The sequence below is a fragment of the Mustela erminea genome, chromosome 20 (assembly GCF_009829155.1).
Source record: "Mustela erminea isolate mMusErm1 chromosome 20, mMusErm1.Pri, whole genome shotgun sequence".
Lineage (NCBI taxonomy): Eukaryota > Metazoa > Chordata > Mammalia > Carnivora > Mustelidae > Mustela > Mustela erminea.
This window is the reverse complement of record NC_045633.1, coordinates 8,461,112-8,485,777: the sequence shown is the minus strand read 5'-3', so window position 1 is coordinate 8,485,777 and position 24,666 is coordinate 8,461,112. Positions and strand designations below refer to the sequence as shown.

General features: G+C 41.4%; 2 protein-coding genes across 3 annotated transcripts in view; one reads left to right on the top strand and one right to left on the bottom strand.

Annotated features, from left to right (window-relative positions):
- LOC116581444 (melanoma inhibitory activity protein 2-like) overlaps positions 1-24,666 on the top strand; it is a 272,791-nt gene that overhangs the window by 69,500 nt on the left and 178,625 nt on the right. The gene's annotated exons all lie outside the window — the stretch shown is intronic.
- Positions 912-15,106, bottom strand: LOC116580790 (acyl-coenzyme A synthetase ACSM4, mitochondrial-like). 2 transcript variants are annotated; one of them, XM_032327494.1, is made up of 5 exons: positions 14,851-15,106; positions 10,890-11,139; positions 8,145-8,355; positions 3,072-3,279; positions 912-1,203 (listed from the first exon to the last, which is right to left on the bottom strand). In XM_032327494.1, exons 2-5 carry the CDS (start codon positions 11,085-11,087, stop codon positions 1,056-1,058), a joined length of 765 nt encoding a protein of 254 aa, XP_032183385.1. In that variant the 5' UTR covers positions 11,088-11,139; positions 14,851-15,106; the 3' UTR covers positions 912-1,055. The 2 variants fall into 2 exon arrangements, with proteins under 2 accessions (XP_032183385.1, XP_032183386.1); XM_032327495.1 differs by lacking the exon at positions 912-1,203 and having other exon boundaries at positions 3,034-3,279.

Below are 24,666 nucleotides of genomic sequence, written 5' to 3'. Positions count from 1 at the left end.
AAACTATATTCTGAAGAATCATTTCTTTGTGGTTTTGGCAGGGTATGGTGTGTGTGTGTGGAGAAGACAAGGGAAAGATAGCTAGAAACCTTGACTTACATCTAGGAAGGTGTCAGTGTCAAACTGGGCCATCCCATGTACAAAGACACAGGCTCCCTGAAGCCAGGTTGAAAACACGCTGCCAATGGCAGCCTTGATCCAGCCAGTGTCAGACATATTCCACATGATATCTGAGGACTTCAGGTCTAGCCAATACCTAAACGATATGGAGAAGCAACAACACAGACCCAAAAAATCCCAAAACAGCAGAAAAGCAAACGAACTGGAATCTTCGAGAACTGGCCAGAACCTCATGGCTATAGAGAAGGGTTATAAGAAGCTAAAGGCAGAAAAAGTGATTCTATCTTCCACTTTTGTTAGGGGACCTTCTCAGGATCCTTGGTAATCTGAAAGTAGAGAGGGGGCTAAATTTGACATGGTATTCCAAGTTTGTTCATGAATGCATCAAATACTTAGTGTGCAAATATATGGTAGGCCGCGTTCTCCCTAGCATGGTGAGTGAGACCAGATACCTGCTCTTAATTTAATAGGACAGAGAGCGGATAAGCACACCATAAAATGAGTAAGAATATAAATCAGTATCATAATTTCAAATAGTCATAAGTGCTCTGAAGAAAATAAAATACGGTAAAGTGATAGTTATAGAATACGTAGGAAGGCCTTTCTGGGTGGGTGAATTTACCTGGCACCGAGAAGGAACCAAACATGTTGTTGTTGGAGATGGGCTCAAGGCTGGTTCCGGTTTATCACCCGGCGCTCATCACACAAGTGCCCTCCTTAATCCCCATTACCTATTTAACACATTAATTCTTGCTTGATCAGTTGGTGAGATGGTGCCATTTATTGAGCTAAGCCTGGAGAAGGGCATAGGGGTTCTGTTTTGTGGATGTTACACTGGAGAAATCTAATAGTCATCCAAGTGGAGGTGTCAGCTAGGCAGTGGGATATACACGTTGGGAGCTCAGGAGAGAGTTTAGCAAGAACAGTTCTCTTCCCTACCTTCCACAGAGGGTGTACCCAATTCCGAGGCTGCTTTGAGAGTGCTGGGCCATCTTGGGAGAGCCTGTGGTCCCACTGGTGAAATAAATGGCCATTGGTTCTTGACTTCCTGTCTCCACACAGTTGTGCTCTGCAGAGGCGGATCTGTAAAGTATGGGTCCCAACCCAACATGGTAGCTGAGGATGGCAGCCCAATTTAACTCTGAGACTATATATATATGAGATTGTTATTATATATATATTACAATTATTTGTATATGAGATTGTTATTATATATACTACAATTATGTGTGTATATATATATATATATATTTTTTTTTTCTCTGCTACTTGTGCCCTCTTGATACCAGAAAAGAGTTAATAGAACAAGACCTAATCCAAAACCTCTTTGAGAGGAATTTCTCAATAAATCTTAAAGGGATTTTGTAGATCAGTGCTAACCTTTAACAATTCATTTTTCTTTAAGCACCAACTCTGTATAGTCCACACTGATAGCCAAGATGACTTTCAATATCAATGATGGAAGGATGTGAATTTTATTTACTTAAACATTTTCTTCTAAGTGCTTTTATTTAATCTCTCTCTATATATTTTTAAGTCAGTCATGAGTCTTTGTGGATTGTTTATTAAGATTTCAGGAGTTTTTATGATTTAAAGGAAGATCTTCTGGTATTTGAATCAAACTTTTTTTTTAAAAGATTTTATTTATTTATCTGACAGACAGAGATCACAAGTAGGCAGAGAGGCAGGCAGAGAGAGAGGAGGAAGCGGGCTCCCTGCTGAGCAGAGAGTCCGATGCGGGGCTCGATCCCAGGACCCTGGGATCATGCCCTGAGCCGAAGGCAGAGGCTTTAACCCACTGAGCCACCCAGGTGCCCCTGAATCAAACTTTTTAATACTTTTTATTCAGCATCTTCATCACTGGCACACATAATTGGGAGCTTACCATATAGCATCCCATTCTTCTCCTTTGCACTGATAAAACTCTGATTTTGTTCAGGTATCAGGTAGTTATATGCTTCAGGGGAGACTGTTACTTATATAGCTCCAGGGGGTGAATCTTGATTATCCTAAGCCAATTGTGGGAATTCTCATGCTAGAGACTGATTTAGGAATGGGCAGACATACAGTCACAATCAATGAGATTTAAAGGCTTTATGGAAAATGTTTCCTTAATACAAATCAAAACCACAATGAGATACTACCTCACACCTGTCAAAATGGCTAAACTTAAGTCCGGAAAAGACAACATATGTTGGCAAGGATGAGGAGAAAGCAGAATCCCATGCTTTACCGGCTGAGCCAGCCAGGTGTCCCTCAATAATTATTTCTGAAGATATGCTACAATTTAGTGGTCAATAAAGAGCATCTGTACATGAAGTTGGTATGTGGGGGCTGGAGAAAGGAGGATTTCTTCACAATATCTAATACTGTGGGGGGAAAACCCCACTCTTATTTTTTAATGCTTCTCAATCCAGTGTGGAAACCTTTAACGTAAGGCTTTAAATTTTCTTTTTTCTTTGACCAAAAGAGGACACATTACAATCTGCAGGTGACAAGGGGATTTTTTTAAATTAGTGATTTCATTGTCTGACTGACTCTATTTCTTTGGACACCTGAGTTTTCTCTCTCTGGATTTTTCAGAACTGATTATATGTTGATGACTTCCAGATTTGTCTCTTTAGATCCTTGAGTCTGAGCCTCATGTATCTACCACCTGCTAGACATTTGGATCTTCACAAACTCCTCAATCTTAATATGTCCAACTTTAAGCTCTTTCTCGAGCTGATACTACCCACCCATTCAGTCACCCATGTTATAAAGCAGCTCAGCCTGGACGCCTTCCTTCATCCTCCAAGTTTAGTCAAATCTTATATTAGGTGGTTCTTTTATGGGAAGGAGTTTGGATCAACTGACACAATTGCTAAGTCCTCGGAGGAAGGAGGCTCCAAGATATAGTTGTGACTGATTTTATTGTGGGTACTGCAGATGAGGCAGGGGAAACCACTCACTGAAATAATTCCTGGAAGCTGAGCCACCCACTCTGGCTGTGTGGAGACACCAGGAGTTTGCTCTTCAAGTCAGGACATTCTGAGATGATGGACTCCACTGCCGGGACCACCTCTTCACTTGCCACAATACACTTGGCCTTGGATGCTTGCAGCCGATGGAGAATATCTTTTGCTCTCAGCTGGGTTGTTCCTGGCATGAAGACCAGCCCTGGGAAGGAGAGAGAGCCCTGAGTTGAAACAGATCTCTTGTCCCTTAGGTCAGATAATGGACTGTGGAAACAGGCTTTGTACTTGGGTGGGGAATACAGACTTTAACTATTCCTGTCTTGAACCCCAGGGATATCCCACAGGACCCTGGTCACTGGGTAATCCTTCGAACAGTGGCTTCAGAGTCTAATAGTCCTTGGGTCTAATTCTGTCCTTGTGACTTATTAGCTTTGTGACCTTGAACATGTTACTTGATCTCTCTGTGCCTTCCTTTCCTTATCTTTAAAATGGGGAAAATAATAGTAAGTGTCTGGCATATAGTAGGCAATATAATGGTGGGCCATTATTATGTAACATTTTTGTGGAACATCATTATATAATGCTTAAATAGCACTTTACAGCTCATAAGAAATTTTCAGGAATATTATCTTACTCAATCTTCTGAACCAGTGGTCTCCAAAGTTAGTTCTGCAAGGTAATCCACTAAAGATGTGAAGAATTAGAATTTTAAAAAGTTGTATTGAGATAGTGGTATTCTTTATGTTTTAATCTCATTTTGTGTATATTTTATAACATGCATGCTATATTGTGCAGAAGAACAGTACAAATAATTCTATCCAGATGGGAGGATGTGTATCCCAAATATCTTTATTGATAGATTGTGCAGTTAGAAGAGCTTGGAGGCCACTGTTCTAAGTAGCCATGTGGGCCCGTGCAGTTAGAATTAGAGATTAAGTCACAGCCAGTGAGTGGCCGAGTCAGCCCTGAAACTCGGGTCTTCCCAGTGGTCTGGAATCGTCAAAGTCTGCCTACGCTCCTTTGGCAATGCTTAGTTTGTCCCACCCGTTCACTCCACTCTAAACACTGGCCTGAGACAGGCCTGATTTTAAAATACCAGTTCCTTATGAGAAGAGCGTATATGGGAGAATTAGATGAAAGAAAGAGGGATGGTGGTTTGCTCTTTCTAAAGTGAATCAGCGCAGGAAAGAGAAGTGTATGTAAAGTATACAAATAGCCACTACCATTTATTGAGTCCTCATTATGTGTCTGTTATCTCTCAAAAATCAATCCCAGTGTGCAGATGAAAACGAGCCCAGCAGTCACAAAGTCAGTAAGTGACAGAATCAGAATTCAGAGATACACTTCCTAGACTCCCAAAACCGGTGCTATATAGCAGACTGCTTATTTCTTGCTGAGTTTCCTATTCAGTGAAATGGGGATATGTGGATTTGAATTCCTAGAAAGGAGAATATACTCGTGTGTGTGTGTGTGTATGTGTGTGTGTGTGTATCTATCTTTTAAAGATTTTATTTATTTGACAGACAGAGATTACAAGTAGACAGAGAGGCAGGCAGAGAGAGGAAGGGAAGCAGGTTCCCCGCTGAGCAGAGAGCCCGATGTGGGGCTTGATCCCAGGACTGTGAGATCACAACCCAAGCTGAAGACTGAGGCTTTAACCCACTGAGCCACCCAGGCATCCCCTCGTTGAATATATTTTAAAAGTTCTCACTTGTCATCACCTCATAGGAAAATGAGTAAATATATGACATTAAGGAAGTTAAGAAAATACCTAACCAGATCTCAGATAGTATACTCCATATAAAATATGATTATTTATTTTGCCAACACTTGTGGGTTTTTTTTTTAAAGATTTTATTACTTTATTTGTTAGAGAGCACAAGTAGGGGGAGCAGTAGGTAGAGGGAGAAGGCGGCTCCTTGGGCAGAAGATGCAGGACTTGATCCCAGGCCCCTGGGATCATGACCTGAGCTGAAGGCAGACCATTAACGGACTGAGCCACCCAGGCATTCCACAAACACTTGTTGTTAGTGGCTCAGGAATTATTAGTACTGTTGGTAGATTTGTGATATGAATGTGTTCAGTGGATATCATGAGGGTTAAGAAAAAGTTCTCTTCTGGTGGATTTCAGACTGTATACACTCTATAGCAAAAGCAAAATATTTTGCCACATGATACAATACAGCATCTCACCATTTACTCAGAAGATTTAATAACTCTGAACTAGAAAATAATCCTCAGCTGCTTGTTTAACATTTAATTAACTGAATGTTTTGATGATTTGGCTTGTGGGTTCATTTTTAATCTTGGCACTTCCCAAATTGCTTAAATTATGTTATGTAATATTGCATACATTTTTAATGACAAACCACCTTTAATCTCCTTTAACCCACTGTTGGTTTCACATTTCCAAGTTCCTTTTTATACCGGATGTAAAAAGAATTTTATTTCTTGCTTTCTTAAAAATTTAATATTGAGGGTGCCTGAGTGGCTCAGTGAGTTAAAGCCTCTGCCTTCGGCTCAGGTCATGATCTCAGGGTCCTGGGATGGAGCCCCTCATCAGGTTCTCTACTCAGCGAGGAGCCTGCTTCCCCCTCACTCTCTCTGCCTGACTCTCTGCCTACTTGTGATCTCTGTCAAATAAATAAATAAAAATCTTTAAACCATAAAAAAAGCTTAAAAATTTAATATTGACAGAAAGAACATTTTTCAACACCATTATGAAATCCTTATAGTTGGTCTTTTTAATGATACCCCATCACGTTGAGGTATCATAATTTCAACTAGCAATGAACATACCTCTACTAACTTTGTTAGCTAGAATGGCCAAAATTAACAAGACAATAAACAACAAGTGTTGGAAAGGATGTGGAGAAAGGGGAACCCTCTTACACTGTTGGTGGGAATGCAAGTTGGTGCAGCCACTTTGGAAAATAGTGTGGAGATTCCATAAGAAAATAAGTCATAATTTATTTAATCATTTCTATATAGTTTCCAGTTTTTTCTCTTATTATGATAGTATAACAAACATCCTTGTGTCCTCTATGGTAGTTTTTCCTCTTGTCTTCTTATTTATTTTTAATTGATTTATAAACATTTATGTCATGCTCTGGAGTAAGGATTGGCAAACTTTTTCAGTAAAGGGCCAGACTGTAAATATTTTAGGCTTTGTGGGCCATTCCATCTCTGTCTCAGTTAATAATTCTGCCACTGTGGAGCATAAAGTGCCACACACAATAAATAAATGAGAAAGCATGACTATATTCCATTAAAATTTTAAAACTTTAATTATGAAAACAGGTGGCCAACCCATAGGCAATGGTTTTTGCGTCTCTGTCCTAGAGGGGAAAACAGTATTGTGGAATTTTTATTTGAGGTACGTTATAAATTATCAAAATGTGTCAAAATGTGTCATTGATACATTAACTAATTAATTTTTGCCTAGAAAGAGGCAGAGGGAGAGGCCTGGGTTGCTCAGTCATTAATAGTCTGCCTTTGGCTCAGATCAGGATCTCAGGGTCCTGGGATTGAGCCCTATTTGGGGCTCCCTGCTCAGCAGGAAGTCTGCTTCTCCCTCTCCCACTCCCCCTTCATGTATTCCCTCTCTTGCTGTCTCTCTCTCTGTGTCATATAAGTAAATAAAACCTTAAAAAAAGAAGAGAGAGAAAGAGAGGCAGAGGCTTTCCAACTGGTTTCCACAGTCATATTCTTTTTTTTTTTTAAGATTTTATTTATTTATTTGACAGACAGAGATCATAAGTAGGCAGAGAGGCAGGTGGGGGGTGGAGGAAGCAGGCTTCCGGCTGAGCAGAGAGCCTGATGTGGGGCTCCATCTCAGGACCCTGAGATCATGGCCTGAGCCGAATGCAGAGGCTTAACCCACTGAGCCACCCAGGTGTCCCCACAGTCATATTATTATAAGTCCTTACATTCCTTTTTTTTTTTTTAAGATTTTATTTATTTGACGGAGAGAGAGACAACAAGAGAGGGAATACAAGCAGGGAGACTAGGAAAGGGAAAGCAGCCTTCCCGCTGAGCAGGGAGCCCGATGCGAGGCTTGAGCCCAGGACCATGGGATCATGACCTGAGCCAAAGGCAGATGCTTAACGATTAAGCCACCCAGGTGCCCCGAATCCTTACATTCTTACAATGCTTTTTCATCCTTTAATATTTTCATGTTAAGGAGAATCCAAATGTATTCAAGAAAGTAAATTCTGTATCATCTAGATAAATGCATCATAGCCATCTCTGCCAAGAAGCATAGTTAGCCCCATTTGCTTTGATACAGTTTTGTGTTTAAATCCCAATTGCGGGGCACCTGGGTAGCTCAGCTGGTTTAGTGTCTGACTCTTGCTTTCAGCTCAGATCATGATCTCACAGTTGTGGGACTGAGCCCCCCATTGGGCTCCACACTGAGATTCTCTCTCCCTCTCCCTCGGCCCCTCTCCTCTCTATCTCAAAATAAATAAATAAATAAATAAATAAATAAATAAATAAATAAAATCTTTTAAAATAGAAAAATAGATTACAATTGCATAACTTTCTAGCTGTGTGACTTTGGACAGTCTTCTTAAGATCTCTGAACCTCGGTTTCCTCCCTTGCAAACTTTTTTTTTTTTTTGCAATACTCATATCTTAATAAGAATAGTTGTTATTATTAAAAAAAAGAATAGTTGTTATTATTAACCCATCATGGAATAATAATAATTATAATTACTAATAATTGTCATTAATTAATAATAACAAATCAACTCTTATTTTTCTGTTTTTTGTAAGCATAGCTTCAGTTGGAACTAACAATTCAGAAAAACGTCAAATTTCATTCTCTCTCTGTTTCTGCATGATTTAGAAATGTTAGATATTGGGGCACCTGGTGACTTAGGTCATGACCACAGGGTTGTGAAGTGGAGCCCAAGTCTGGTTCTGTGCTCAGTGCAGGGTCTGCTTGAGATTCTGTCTCCTCTCCCTCTCCTCCCCCCACCGACTCACACCCACTAGCGTGCATGCTTTCTCTAAAATGAATAAATAGAACTTTTTAAAAAAAAAATGTTAAATATTGGCACTCACCTGTTCGCATACAAGCCACATTTACAAGCCACCACTCTGGGATACGAGGCAGAATGACGGCCACACGGTCTCCCCTCTTCAGGCCACAGGGGTCGGTGAGCACATTGGCAGCCTTTCGGGACAAGGAGCCCAGTTCTTCAAAGCTCCATTTCACCTCGTCCCCTTTGCCATTCACCCACCACAGGGCTGGGTTGGCTGGTCTCTCTCCTGCCTGGCCATGGGCACATGGGAAAGAAAGCAAGCTTGCATGACTGGTCCACCAAATAGATGGGACATCTGCCATTACTTCCCCTCAGCACCCATGCTGGTGGATTCCGTTAACAGCACCCCAGTTTGTCTTTGGGGGAACTGCTCCTCTCCTACTGAGTACAGCTTAGGTGAGACAACCCATCAGGGTAATTGTCCACCCACCAGTGGGTGGCATGTGACCCATGTGGGGCGAGTCAGGCCTTCTCTCCCAGATTTTGAGTTCTCTAAGAAGAACTGAAAGATACAATATGGTTGAAACAAAACTTGTGTATGGGCTTTTGGTGCTTACATACCCCCAGGGAGCTGTCCTGGTTTCCTGGTCTTGCTGAGACTGACTGTCCAGTTTTATGAGCACTCTCATGTCCAATAAGGTTTTTGTCTTGCTTAAGTTAGATTATGTTCCATCTAAATAAACCCAATTTTTGTACTAAGGTTGATTAGGAACTATATGTATGTATGTGTGTGTGTGTGTGTATGTATGTGTGTGTATATATATATATATATATATATATATAAAATTATTTTTTTTAACTCCAAAGACTGAAGTATGGCTTTTATAGGTAACAAAGAACAAGATGGTGGACCTTTGGGGGAGGTTCATTGAGGGATTGATTTCTGGAGGAAACTTCTCATATCATTCTCAGAGTATACCGTTTATGTTGCAAAACCCCTGTGTTTTATATGTTACCTGGGACAAAAATTTATTCCTCCTTTCTTTCCCTATCTGGGATATCTGGAATTCTCCTTTTACCTTCCCTGGTTGGAAACTATTTCAAAACTCAATTTCCATTTTACTTCCTCTGTGAAGGTTTCCTTAGGCTCCTCTTCTCCTTCCTGACATCTCTGTGTTTCTGCAGAATTATGCTCCAATGCCAGATGACTCCATTACACTGTATCACATGCCCTGCACTATGGGTATAAGCTCCCTAAGATCAGGGGCTGTTTCCCATACCCTTGGGACTGGTGACCTTGGATAAGGAGCTTAACTTTCTATGAGGTTATTTTCCTTATCTGCAACCCCCCAGGTTGGTGATGGGGATTTGTTGAAATAATATAGGTCAGCATTGCTCAACCTTTAGTCATTGGAATATCACTATTTTGCCAGATCTGTCTACACCTGTGCTGTTGTCCTTTATATTTTTCTTTACATTCATTCGCTTTTTTGGTGCACATTTATTTAAGAAGGAAAATGCATTTACTTGTCACCATAATTAGAGAACCAGTACCACTTGTTAAAATAGGTTACTGAAAAATAAATATATGAAAAACAAAATATACCCAGAGATTTTCAACTTCTACCCGCTCTTTTGTTCAAAAGAGAGTATTTAATAGTATTTAATAGGAGAGCTATTAAAGATGTACATGGATTTAAAGGAAGACTATCCCCTCAATTTAATAGGAAAGATTGATTCAACATTGTTTGAAACCTTGTATATCTTCTGAGGCACAGGCTCTTGCAGTGAATTTGGGGAAGCACTGATAGGAAAGTATCTAGCTCAGAGCCCAGCATGGGGTGGGGTCAGTAAGCAGGGACTTGACCTGAGGCTACACTGCAAACACTCAAGGCTTTTTGCTTTATTCTTCTCAATGTTTTCTTTCCTAATCACTCCAATGATGACTATTATTATAAAATAGAGGCAATGTCTACAATAGCCAAACTGTGGAAGGAGCTGAGATGCCTTTCAACAGCTAAATGGATAAAGAAGATGTGGTCTATGCACACAGTGGAGTATTACTCAGCCATCAGAAAGGATGAATAACCACCATTTGCATCATGGATGGAACTGGTGGGGATTATGCTAAGTGAAATAAGTCAAGCAGAGAAAGACAATTATCGTATGGTTTCACTCATATGTGGAACATAACTAATAGCACGGAGGACCATAAGGCAGGGGAGGGAAATCTGAAGGGGGAGAAATCAGAGAGGGAGACAAACCATGAGACACTATGGACCCTGGGGGAAAACAAACTGAGGGTTTCAGAGGCGAGAGGAGTTGGGGGATGGAGTCGGCGGGTGATGGGTGTTAAGGAGGGCATGTGTTGTTATGGGCACTGGGTGTTATATGCAACTAATGAATCATTGAACACTACATCAAAAAACGAATGATGCACTTATACAATGGCTAACATAAATAAATAAATAAAATCAAAGTTCAAATTATTGCTTTTTGAATAAGCCTGTGACCAGCTCAAACAGATGAATAGAAAGCAAAGAGCTGCTGTGTGGGACTTGGAGAAAATGCAGGAAAAGAGGCAGGACTCTGTAAGTAACCACCTTGCTCTGGACTGAGGAGGCTCCAGAGAAAGACAGCACGGGGAGCTGTGGATCAAAGACCTCCCCTGGGGAGAGAGGAGGGCAAGGGGAAAAGAAACAAAGAAAACCAAGAAGGATGAAAGAACTGAAGTGGGAGTGGCAAATGGACCATGGAACAAGGAAATGGAAGCCCGAGACACATGTGGATGCCAAGCATCTAATAGAAGCCTGTCAAGTCATACCTTCTCTTTTTGGGACCACTGGTCCAGCACATCCCCAGCAAAGTTAAAGTTCTTAGGCAGTGACTTCTCACAGCGATTTATGGCTTCAAAGTCAGCAAGAGTCAGAGGCGACCAAAGCTGGTGATCTTTGTGAAGGTACCGGCCAGCCGGCTTGGCAAGCCAGATGAATCTGAATGTCTGGTATCGGAAAAAAATCATTGTGATTCCCAAAGGGCTTTGCCAACTGATGTGGATGTGGAAGTTCTGCAGCCTGTGAGGAGAGGTGAGTGGAGAGCGTTAGTTTCTTTGGATGCTCTGTGGTGAGACTGGGAAGAGGATTGTGGCCGTGTGCTCCCCCACCCCCGGGGAAGCTGGGGACACCTGGAGAAGACTCATTTTTCTTCGACGCTGTGGCACTCAGCTGCTCACCAGTCTCCCTGCCACTGGCCTCTCCCTCTTCATTCTATGATTAGATTATTCTTAAAAACAAAACAAAATAAAACCAACGATTATAGAACTGTTGAGTTCCCATCTTCTGTCCCTACCCTCTCTCCCAACCAAACAATAGACACACAGAATATTTCCTGCCACAAGGGACATTCAAGCCCTGCTTCTGTTTGTTGCATACTCGATTCTAACTGTATTTTCTAACTCCTCTCCTTGAATTTCCTCTTCCAGTAAAAGCACTCACTTTTCAGGAATGTCCATTTCTAGCTCTAAGATTTAGTCTGTCATTCCCCTTCTGGCTTCTCTGCCATCCTTTCCGTCAAATTCTTCATTTTAAGTGGTTAGGAACCTTGATTTAAGTCCTGGATCAGCAACTTTCTGATGGTAGGACCCTGGGAAAATCACTTACCCTTGCTGCACCTGAATTTTCTCATCTGTAAAATGGGGGAGGAATATAATGCCTGTCTCCTAGGGTTTTTATGAGGATTTAATAAGATAATGTGTGTAAGATGACCAGCATATAGACAATACCTCCAACGTGTTAACTAATGCTTTTGTTAAGATTATTTTCATTAGTACCATGGTAGCATATGTTCATGAAATAGTTTTACTTCATGAATCAGGAGACCTGGACTTTACTCCAACTCTTTCAAAACTAGCTTTGTGATACTAGTAAAGTCATCTTCCTACTGTCGTCTGTAATTTAACATTTCTTTTTTTTTTCTAAATTTTTAAAAAAGATTTTATTTATTTATTTGCCAGCGATCACAAGTAGGCAGAGAGGCAGGCAGAGAGAGAGAAAGGGGAGGAAGCAGGCTCCCTGCTGAGCAGAGAGCCCGATGCAGGGCTCGATCCCAGGACCCTGAGATCATGACCTGAGCCAAAGGCAGAGGTTTAACCCACTGAGCCACCCAGGTGCCCCTCATTTAACATTTCTTTAAAAATAATACTGTTATTTCTTCCTCTGAATTTCCATATTATGCGTCAGTACTCCTCACATGACAGTTTTCTACCTTATATTATTGTTTTCAATGTCTGTGTCTTGTATCCCTAACCTACCTAGATGGTGCGGGTAGAGGCTGTGTATCTTATTCTTACTACTTAACATGACATTATGACTTACCTTCTTTGATAAAGGTTTTTTGCTGAAGATGAATGCCCTTATCTTTTTGCCTTCTGGTCCCACTTAGTTGCCTTGTATGGGATGGAAAAATCTGCAGGTGCAAAGGGTGCCCAAGTCTGCCACATGGTGATAACATAAACAGCAGGACAAAGGATGCCGGGAGTACCCTTCCCTCACTGTTTTGGCCAAGCCTTCCTTGCTGCTCAGGGTGACATGTGGAGAAGCAGGAGGCCCATTTACCGCAAATGCAATTGACTGGAACCCAGGAAGAGCTATTTCTGGCAATACCATTGGTATTATGTTCTCCATTATTACAAGGAAGAAAGAAGAGGAACCACCTGCACAAGTATGGTGGAGGTAGCAAGAGTAGAGAAGGGCGGGGAGAGGGAGGGTAGTGGCGGCCATGCTTATGATTTAGCATTTTGCCAAAAGTGACACCCTATTTCTCTCCCAAACACACAACCACACCCGTGGGTATGCACCTATACAACACGCATACTTGCATTCACACTTGCCTCTCTGGATGCCCTTTGCCAAGTTGCTTAATATCTCCAAGTTTCATTTCATCTGTGCAATGAGATTAATGGTAGTCCCTTCTTCATTGGTTAGTCGTGGGGTTTAAGTGAGCACCTTATCATAGTGCCGGGTGGGGAGCTAGGGCTCAGTAAACATTGCATGTTAAAAATCAAACTTCACAGCTGTTTATGGCAGAAGGCTTTCACTGTTTGAGATTTAAAAAAAAAACAAAACTAGAAGAGCTATTGGATTGGAGCCACATTTGGGTTTTTTTTTAAATTTTTTTTGCCTTTTTTAATGCTCTGTCACTTGTGCTCCAGGCTCTTGGGGCTGAACTCAACTGCCATCAGTCTGAAGTAGTCTAGTCTTCACTTCCAACATTTTGAGCTTTCTTGGTCCCAATTTATTGATTTATTTAAAAGATTTTATTTATTTATTTGACAGAGATCACAAGTAGGCAGAGAGGCAAGCAGAGAGAGAGGGAAGCAGGCTCCCTGCTAAGCAGAGAGCCCAATTCGGAGCTCGATACCAGGACCCTGGGATCATGACCTGAGCCAAAGGCAGAGGCTTAACCCACTGAGCCACCCAGGTGCCCAAGCAGATAGTTTTTAATACAAATCTCCTTCATCTTTTCCTCCAAATTGAAAAATCAGTTGTTGTGATTTCCTGTATCACCGCAGATAAATATGCCATATCATCAAATTAACATACCAAAAAATCTGAAACTAAATATCATAAAATAGATCTGATCTGAATTCTTCATTACCTCCATTATCTGCATAATCAGTGAAATAGGTCTTGTATATGCAAACACAATCATTACTAATAAAATAGTAATCAAGATATGACAGGTGAGAATCTTTCAATTAAACTGTAAAAATTTTTTGCCAGTAACATTTCTTCTTTCTGTCTCTTTAGTCTGCTATTGATTTTCTGGGTAAATTTGTACATATAAGCCTTTATGGAGACTGTGAAACTTGGAAGAGTCTCCATTTTGCATTGAACACGGCCATTTCCTGACTTTGGATCCTGTGGGGAAGTTGATGATTCCAGGGTCAAATCTGGAAATCACTGACTCTTTTAGGTCAAGACATTATCTAAGTAGAAATTTGTGTATACACATATTTAACAAAATATTTCCTGAAGATATCTGTAAAAGTGAGAGAATTTGAGTAGGTTATTTCTAAAGTCTTAGTGATTTCCAGTGCGTTAAGGGAACCTTTAACAGTGGAAGGATGTTTGAGCAATTAATATGCACTCGGCACTCTGTTTTTTATACAATATCTTGTTTACTTATCTCAACACCCTTCGGAGGCAGGCATTTTGTTTTATTTTTATTTTTAAAAATTTTTTTGAGAGAGAGAGACAGAGAGAGCACCTGAATGGAGTGGGGTGGGGGGCAGAGGGAGGAGAGAGAATCCTAAAGGGGCTCCAGGCTAGGTTAAGCCCGACATAGTCCTTTGTCTCACAATCCTGAGATCTTAACCCTGAGACCATGACTTGAGGCGAAATCAAGAGTGCAGGCATCTAACAGACTAGCCACCCAGGCGCCCTAGGCATTGTTTACCTATAAAGTGACTGAGGCTCTGACGGTTGAATAATTAACAAAAGCCATTCGTGGAGCACCAAGCACAAATTTTAGCCTGCATTTGTGTTCTCCAGGGCCAACCCAAGGAAATGCTATCACAGATTTTTGCTATATTTCTATCACCTTTCATTAGGTAGAACAGTCCTTTTTCCTGGCAAAGGGACATTTATCTGGGGTTGATCAGCAGTTACCCAATTACAGCAAGATGATGGGACTCTTTGTGCTCTGTTCTGTACATTTAAACATACTCTCCTGACTTCTCATTTACTAGAATCACTTCCATGTTACCACATGCATATTTTCCTTACCAGAAAATGGTATTATTGATCCAGAAAGGCCTTCAGCTTCTTCACAAAGACTCAGCTCCGTATCTGCCAAAAAATTGGTTCCTTCCTTCTTTTCTTTTGGTGGCATCTATGCCATTGTCGTCCAGAGTCTCTGGTGCACAGTTGGGAGGATCATAATCCCGTAGGAGGAGAGCTGCTGTTTCTCTGGACACCTGTGGTTAAAGCAACAGCAGTTTATGAGACACAGCTGGGAGGGGAGAGAGGCAATGCAGCAGCATTTCCTCTCACGGTTCAGTGCTAAGCCCCAGCACATTAGTGGATTACTCTTGTCCATGGAGGTGAGAATACCAAGATCCATACTGTTCGATGGCCTATTATCAGAGTCGCTCATGATTTTCAAGTAGCCTAGGATATTGGCATGCTTGATTCTTGTGGCTTAGCTGGACATAGCCTGTCGTCCTGGCAAAGGACAGCTAAGGGAATCATATCTGAGGTCTCAACTCATTGATTAGAGTAGATCATGAGAAATCCTTCAAACTCCTAGCTTTTATTGAATGTTGGCTTTTATTGAATGTTTTAATGGAATGTTTTATTGAATGTTTATTGAATGTTGGCAGTCTCATTTGGAAATAGTTTCGAGACAGTATTGCTGATTGATTTGAACATTAACGTTGACTGTTTGTAACTTTGTGAATGTCAGTTGCTGCCAAGAGGAATTGGGTTTAGTGAAGTCCGTGCCTAAATGTTTCTTGTTGATGACAGTGATCAGTGACATTTTTCACCTCCAGAGTTCATTGGTACCCCACATGATATCCAGAAGAGAGTGCCTGGGCTCAGATATTACGAGGGTTCCTTTGTCCTTTAATGAACAATGTCCCAAGGTTAAGTTGAGTGTTGTAGACTGAATAAAGGCTCTCTAAAGATGACCATGTCCTAGCATCCAGAAACTGTGACTATGTTAGCTTATCCAGCAAAAGGAACTTTGCAGATATCATTAAGTTAAGGACCTTGAGATGGGTAGATTATCCTAGTTTATCTGGGTGGGTCTGATGTAATTACAAGAGGGAAGAGAGCACCTGGACAGTAACACAGGCTCAACAAATGATAGTGCTCATTAGGAGGTGGCATCCTTCTCCCCTACACATTCCATTTCCCTGTTCCTAACAAGAAACAATAGAGCTCAACACAGGCTGAGCTGCTATGCGGGGTGGGTGCGGAGACATTGCTGGAGGAAGTGAAATTTGAATTGGGCTTTGGAAATGGCAAGACTATGAGTAGGTGGGAAGGCAAGCTAAGAGGGATCTCAGGAAGGGACCTCAACTTGGAGGAGGCCCAGCTGCACCTGGATCTTCCTATGGTTTGGCTGATCAATACATTCTTGTTTTCCCTCATTTTTTAAAAATTCAAATTTTAGTTAGTTAATATACATGGAATATTGGTTTCTGGAGTAGAATTCAGTTTTTCCTTCCTTAATACAACACCAGTGCTCATCACAAGTGACCCCCTTAATACCTATCACCATCTAGCCCATCTCCCCCTCCCTCCAGCACCTCCCGCCATCAACTCTCAGTTTGTCCTCTAGTATTGAAAGTCTCTTATGACTTGTTTCCCTCGCTCCTTTTTCTTTTCCTCCTTCCCATGTGTTCATCTGTTTTCTTTCTTAAATTCCATATGTGAGTGAGATCTGTGGTCTTTTTCCCTGACTGATTTATTTCATGCAGCATAATACACTCTAGCTCCACCCATGTCATTGGAAATGGCAAGATTTCATTCTTTTTGATGGCTGAGTAATATTATATATACCACATCTTCTTTATCCATTCATCAGTTGTTGGACATTTGGGCTGCTCCATAGTTTGGCTATTGTTGATAATGCTGCTCTAAACATCTGTGTGCACGTACCCCTCCAAATCTGTAATTGTGTATCCCTTGGCTAAATACCTAGTAGTACAATTGCTGGATCATAAGGTTATTCTATTTTTAACTTTTTGAGGAACCTCCAGACTGGTCTCCAGAGTAGCTGCACAAGTTTGTGCCAACAGTGCAAGAGGTTCCCCTTTCTCCACATCCTGACCAATACCTGTTGTTTCTTGTGTTGTTCATTTTACCTGTTCTGACAGGTGCGAAGTGGTATCTCATTGTGGTTTTGATTTGTATTTGCCTGATGATGAGTAACGTGGAGCATCTTTTCATGTGTCTATTAGCCATTTGGATGTCTTCTCTGGAAAATTATCCATTCATGTCTTCTGCCCATTTCTTAACTGGATTATTTGGTTTTTGGGTGTTGAGTTTGGTAAGTTCTTTACAGATTTTCAATACTAACCCCTTATCAGGTATGTCATTTGCAAATATCTTCTCCCATTCCATAGGTTTCCTTTTATTTTTTTTTTTTTGAAGATTTTATTTATTTATTTGACAGAGAGAAATCACAAGTAGATGGAAAGGCAGACAGAGAGAGAGGGAAGCAGGCTCTCTGCTGAGCAGGGAGCCCGATGTGGGACTCGATCCCAGGACTCTGAGATCATGACCTGAGCCGAAGGCAGCGGCTTAACCCACTGAGCCACCCAGGCGCCCCCATAGGTTTCCTTTTAGTTCATTGATTGTTTCCTTTACTGTGAAGAAGCTTTTTATCCTGATGAAGTCCCAATAGTTCTTTTTTGCTTTTGATTCCCTTGCCTCCAGCAATGTGTCTAATAAGAAGTTGCTATGGCCAAGGTCAGGAGGTTGCTGGCTGTGTTCCTCCTCTAGGATTTTAATGGTTTCGCATTTAAATGTCTCACATTTAGGTCTTTCATCTATTTTCAATATATTTTTGTGTATAGTGTAAGAAAGTAGACCAGTTTCATTCTTCTGTATGTTGCTGTCCAGTTTTCCTGGCACTATTTGTTGAAGAGACTGTTTTTTTTTCCATTGGATGTTCTTTCCTGCTTTGTCAAAGATTAGTTGACTATAGTCGACCATGGATGACCCCCATTAGTTGTGGGTCCATTTCTGGGTTCTCCTTTTCTTTATTTTTTATTTTTTATTTTTTTAATTTGACAGACAGAGATCACAAGTAGGCAGAGAGGCAGGCAGAGAGAAAAAGGAGGAAGCAGACTCCCCGCTGAGCAGAGAGCCCGATATGGGGCTCGATCCCAGGACACGGGGATCATGACTTGAGCTTAAGGCAGGGGCTTTAACCCACTGAGCCACCCAGGTGCCCCTGGGTTCTCTTTTCTATTCTATTGATCTCTGTGTCTGTGTTTTTGCCCATATCATAATGTCTTGATGATTATAGCTTTGTAACATACCTTGAAATCTGGAATCATGATGCCTCCAGTTTTGTTTTCTTTTTCAGGGTTGCTTTGGCTACTTGCATTTTCTTGTGGTTTCACACAATTTTAAGATTGTTTTTTCTAGCTCTGTGAAAAATGCTAGTGGTGATTTGATAGGAAAAGCATTAAATTTGTAGATTGTTTTGGGTAGTATAGACTTTTTTTTTTAATATGACAGACAGATCACAAGTAGTCAGAGAAGCAGGCAGAGAGAGAGGAGGAAGCAGGCTCCCTGCCAAGCAGAGAACCCAATGAGGGGCTCGATCCCAGGACCCTGAGACCATGACCCGAGCCAAAGGCAGAGGCTTTAACCCACTGAGCCTCCCAGGCACCCCTGGACAGTATAGACATTTTAACAATATTTGTTCTTCTAATCCATGAGCATAGAATGCTTTTCCATTTCTTTGTGTCTTCTTCAATTTCTTTCATATATGTTCTATAGTTTTCAGAGTACAAATCTTTTAACTCTTTAGTTAGGTTTATTCCCAGGTATCTTATTGTTTTTGTGCAATTGGAATCAACTGCTTGATTTCCTTTTCTGCTACTTCATTATTGGTGTATAGAAATACAACAGATTTCTGCACATTGATTTTACATCCTGTGACTTTGCTGAATTCATGTGTGAGTTCTAGCAATACATTCTTTTTTTAAAAAGATTTATTTATATGAGACAGCACAAGGGGAGGGGCAGAGGGAGAGGGAGAAAAACTCAAGTAGACTCTGCACTGAGTGTGAGCCAGTGTGTTTGGGGCTCGATTCCACAACCCTGAGATAAAGACCTGCACCAAAACTGAGTTGGACACTCGACTGACTGTGCAACCCAAGCAACCCTCCAGCAATACATCCTTGATTCACCAGACCAGTAAATCCTTTTCTCCCCTCAAGTGGTATAGATTGGGATTCTGTTACTTACAACCAAAAAACAATTGACCAGTATAATACTGGTCCCTTCCAGTTTCAGGTGGGCTTGAAACAGAGTTAGGAGGCAACCAATCTTTCCATTTCACCTCTGGAACACCTCCCAACTCCTGTGTGCCTTGGAATCTTCACTTCCTATGTATCCACTACATTACCAGAGTAACCATCCTAAATACCTCTTGTTTGAAAAAACATTTTCTGGCTCACATATCGCCTTCTTCACCACTGCCAGAGTATAATCAACTACTCCATCTTTAAACCCATTCACATGCCACATGCAACACATCACTTCCCTAGAATGTAATGTCCTCCAGGACAGGTGCCGTGTCTTATTCATCTGTGACCCTTCTGTTCTTAGCCTGAAATAGTGTAGTGTCCAGTGATTATTCCACCCCGCCCTTGGCCTGTTTCTGTGTAGAGCTGATGTGGTCTGTATCAGTCTCCTCAACTTTCTGAAGAGGATGTCAATCCAAGTCCCACCTTAGCAGACTATCTGAACTTTGTTGCTGTTGTCCAGTTATGGTCTTCTTCAAAACCTTCATAGAATTTGCTTTTGCATTTGTTTTATGGACTCTAAATGTGTCCAAAAAATCATGCTTTTTCCCTCTCTTTCAGCTGGATAGAGGAAAGCTCTAGCCAAATTTCTGGTATACTTTTAATAGAATGGAAAGGTCTTTGCAGCATGTGTTTTATGTCCTCATCTTATTCTAGTTTTTTGTCTTGTTTTTCTACCCTACTTTGTATTTATCTTCATTTCCTCAGCTCTTTTTTTTTTAAAAAAAAGATTTTATTTATTTATTTTAGAGAGAGAGAGAATGAGAAAGAGAGAGCATGAGAGGAGAGAGGTCAGCAGGAGAAGCAGACTCCCTGCCAAGCAGGGAGCCTGATGCAGGACCCGATCCCAGGACTCCAGGATGATGACCTGAGCTGAAGGATGTCGTTTAACCAACTGAGCCAACAAGGCGCCCCATCCTCAGCTCCTTTTTAAAAAGATTTTATTTATTTGTTTGAGAGAGAGACATAGCACTAGGGAGTACAGGGGAGGAACAGAGGGAAAGGAACAGCGGGGTAGGGAGAAGCAGACTCCCTGTTGAGCAGGGAGCCCGACATGGGGCTCCATCCCAGGACTCCAGGATCATGACCTGAGGTGAAGGAAAACAACCAACTGAGCCACCCAGATGACCTGCTCAGCTCCTTTTTTTTTTTTTAAGAAAAATATTTCCATTCCATACCTCAATAACCACAATTATTTCCTGATGGGAGCTATCTACCTATTACGCAAGAACATTTAGGACAAGAGAATGGGAGGAGGGGCAAAGGGAGAGAGAGAGAGAAAGAGAGAGAGAGAGAAGCCCAAGAACACTCATCACCGAACACAGAGCCAGATGTGGGGCTCTTACAACCCTGAGATCATCCCTGAGCCAAAATCAAGAGTCAGATGTTTAACCAGCTGAGCCACCCAGGCTCCCAAAGGTGGCTTATTTATTTTTATAATTAATTAGTTTATTTATTTATTATGTCCCATTAGCCAACATATAGTGCCTCATCCGTCTCTGATGTAGTGTTCAATGATTCATTAGTTGCGTGTAACACCCGGTGCTCATCACCACACCTGCCCTCCTCAGGACCCATCACCGGATTCCCCATCACTCCAACCCTTCCCTTCTGTAACCGTCTGTTATTTTTTTAATGTTTAAGGAACATTTGCTTATCTCTTTCTGTAAACTGTCTATTCATGTAGTTTGCCTATTTTCCTACCAAGTTTGGTCTTTTTCTTCTTTAAGAATTCTGGATATCTTCGAGATATTAGCTCTTTGTCTGTTGCATAAGTTGCAAATATTTTCACTTGGTACCTCATCCGTAATATGTGATCCCCATTAGCCAGCCTGGAGCTAATTTCTGAAGAAGGGCTCCTTCTCCATACAAGCAAAACATGGGCAGGAGAAAATGGAATTCCTGTTTCTTGGGTGCCAGGCACTGTTCGGGGAGCTTTGTGAACATTTTCTTTGTCGCTGCTGTTGAAATATCTTTCTGTATTCTTTCTTACCTGAAAACCATATGGCTAATGTGCTTTAGAATTCATTGTTTCCCAGCTTTTATGGAGCTGCATCTTGAAATCATACCAATAAGTATTTCTGCATTGAAGCATAGGACTCGTCCAAGGGATTAGGATAAAGACCGCAGAGAGTTTCACTTCCAGATAGGTCAGGTTTTGCATCAAATGAGATAGGAGAAGCAGTTTTATTTTTCAGAGCTTCTCTGATTTTGGAATGGGGGATAGGAGATGTTGGAGCTCTCTCACCCTTATATCATTGGCTGGGGAAAGGAGTTATGGTGTTTTTTAACCAAATACATCCTCTTTCACGCTTTTCTTCTTTTTCTCTCTGTTGTGTAAGGAAGGGAGGAGGGAGCACGCTGGAGAGCGTGAGGACTCAAGTGAGCACCAGGAAAAGCGCGGCTTCTCTCCTCTTCTCTGCACCTCCCCGCAGCCAGGGGGAGACTGAGATGTGCAGCCCCGCGGGGAGCCCAACATTCTTCATAGCGAATAGTTAACCAACATCCTTTATACACTTGTTCAGCCTCTGTTTGGAGGAAAAGCTGTTTGCTGCTTGGGGAGGGATGCAAAGAAAGGCCTAGGTGACAGCGCGCAGCCTCGTCCCCAGAGTGCCAAGCCAAGCAGCTCTGGCCCCAAACTCACGTGTCCCTCCCAGTCAGAAGCAAAGCCCTGCAGCTGGTCGGATCTACGTTGCTTAGGGAGGTGGTGAGCAACTTCCTCCTTTCACTGCTGTGTCTTTTATGCGATTCTTAGACACTATCCCAAATTCCTTCCAGCCACACACTCTCAGTCTCTCTGAGAAGTATGATAATACTGCACATCTCTTTGTCTTATTACTTTTCTGGCTCCCTGGAAGGATGATCCCCCAGACAAATATGGTACAGGCCCTGGTGTGTAATGAAATATTGTGCCAGAAGGGCTTGTGTTGCTTCATTATCTCCAGTTACCTGGGTGCACAGGACCTCCTTCGGGACTCTGAAGTTGTATGGTTTTTATATTCTGGTTTTTCACGACCTATCTCCTTTCTCCATCAAAACCAAACTATCTTGTCTCCTTGTGCCTTAGTGTGCTACTGAAAATCTAGTAAGTGAGGAGTGACTGGATTCGTGATTCATCTCTCCCACAGTTCTGGTCTTTGAATGATACCTTAGGTCAAAAGTGCTCTAATGACAAGCAGGTATTTTATTTTATTTTATTTTTTAAAGATTTTATTTATTTATTTGACAGAGAACACAAGTAGGCAGACAGGCAGGCAGAGAGAGAGAGAGAAGCAGGCTCTGCACTGAGTAGAGAGCCTGATGCGGGGCTCGAACCCAGGACCCTGGAATCATGACCTGGGCTGAAGGCAGAGGCTTTAACCCGCTGAGCCACCCAGGCGCCCCGACAAGCCGGTATTTTAGACCACTGTGTGTCGGTAGAGGGACTGCGAACTGAGGACTTTTACTTTCATAATGAGCACGCCACCCTCTGCTCAGTCTCCCTCAATTAGGTGTCCAACTCTTGATTGAGTTTGGCTCAGGTCATGATCTTTTAGTTGTCAGACTGAGCCCCATGTCAGTGCCGGGGTCCCTGTGCAGTGGGGAGCCTGCCTGAGATTCTCTCCTCTCTGTCTCTGTGTCTTGCTCTGTCTTCCCCTCTGACCTCGTGTTCTCTCTCTCTTGTTCTCTCTCCCTCTCTCAAAGAAATAAAGAAACCTTAAAGAACCAGTCAGAAAAAGACAAACATCCAGACTTTAAAATGGGAAAAGGACAGTAAATATACAAAACACTTCAATCTGGGGCATCTTCATGGCTCAGTGGATTAAGCCTCTGCCTTCATCTTGGGTCATGATCTCAGGGTCCTGGGATCAAGACCCACATCAGGCATTTGCTCAGCAGGGAGCCTGCTTCCTTCTCTCTCTCTCTCTCCCTGCCTGCCTCTCTGCCTGCTTGTGATCTCTCTCTCTCTCTGTGTCAAATAAATACATTAAAAAAAAAAAAAACGCTTTCGGGTGGCTTGGTGGTTCAGTTGTTAAGCATCTGCCTTTGGCTCAGGTCATAGTCCCAGGGTCCTGGGATCGCGCCCCGTGTTGGACTCCCTGCTCAGTGGGAAGCCTGCTTCTCCCTTTCCCACTGCCCCTGCTTGTGTTCCCTCTCTCACTGTCTCTCTCTGTAAAAAAAAAAATCTTTAAAAAGAAACACTGCAATCTTACTAGTAACCAAAGGAAAAATAAGATTAACATGGAAGCTTTTTCACTTTTCATGTTGGTAAAGGCTTAAAACCTGATAACATCCAGTGTTACTTGCTCCTTTACTGTATGAAAGGGTTTTTGTAATTTTCGTGTTATTTCTTCCATAAATGTTTGATAGGATTTGCCAGTAAAACTACTTGGATCTAGGACTTTCTTTCTGGTAAGTTTGTTAATAATTATTTCATTTATTAAAATAGATATTGAATCATTCAGATTTTGTTTTATTGTGTGTTGTTATATATTTTTCTGTAAAATGAAAAGATTTTATTATTTATTTGACAGAGAGAGAGAGAGAGAGAGAGATCACAAGTAGACTGGCAGGTAGAGGAGGAGGGGGAAGGAGGGAGCATGATCTGGGTTCAGTCCCAGGACCCTGAGATCATGACCTAAGCCAAAACTGCTGAGGCAAACACTTCATCAACTGAGCCACCCAGGCGCCCCTAACATTTTAAAGTGTGTAAGATCTGTAGTGATAACTCTCTTTTAATTTCTGATATTGGCACACAAAAATTTTATATTAAAGGATGATCATCCAAGTGTTTTGTAAAGAATTAAAAAAATAAAAGCCTCCAACAATTAACGATTAGTAAACTAAAAAACTTTATCATCTTGACAGAAGGAACTACTATATGGCCTTGAAATGGTGTGAAAACTCTGATGAAATAATACTGCATGCTTATAGGAATAACGAAAGTTTGAAAGATTCATAATAACAAGTGTTGTGGAGGGTATGGAGCAAATAGAACTTTATAATTAATTTTATTTTATTTTAAATTCCAGTTAGTTAACATACAGTACACTATCAGTTTCAAGTGTAATATTTAGTGATTCAGCAAACAGTACAAACTCCAGTGCTCCTCAAGTGCCCTCCTCAATGTCCATCACCTATTTCACCGATGTCCCCACCTCCCTTCTGGAGACTACCAGTTTGTTCCTGCAGTTAGAAGTCTTTTTCCTGGTCTGCCCCCCTCTCTCTGTCTCTTTCCCTTTTTTCTTTATGTGCATTTGTTTTGTTTCTTAAATTCCACATGAGTGAAATCGTATGATATTTGTCTTTCTCTGACTGACTTATTTTGCTCAGCATAACTATGCAATTGGAGCTTTTATTCAACTTTTATTCAGCTTCCACTGTGGTACGAGTACAAGTTAGGAATTAGAAAACTGTGTGGTAATAACTTAATGAAGCTTAAACTACGTACACCTTATGATTCTGCATCTCTACTCCTAGATATTTATCAATCATAAAATCCCTACAAGCATTCAGCAACAGACATGTACAATAATGTTTATAGCAACTTTATTCACGTTATCCCAGATTG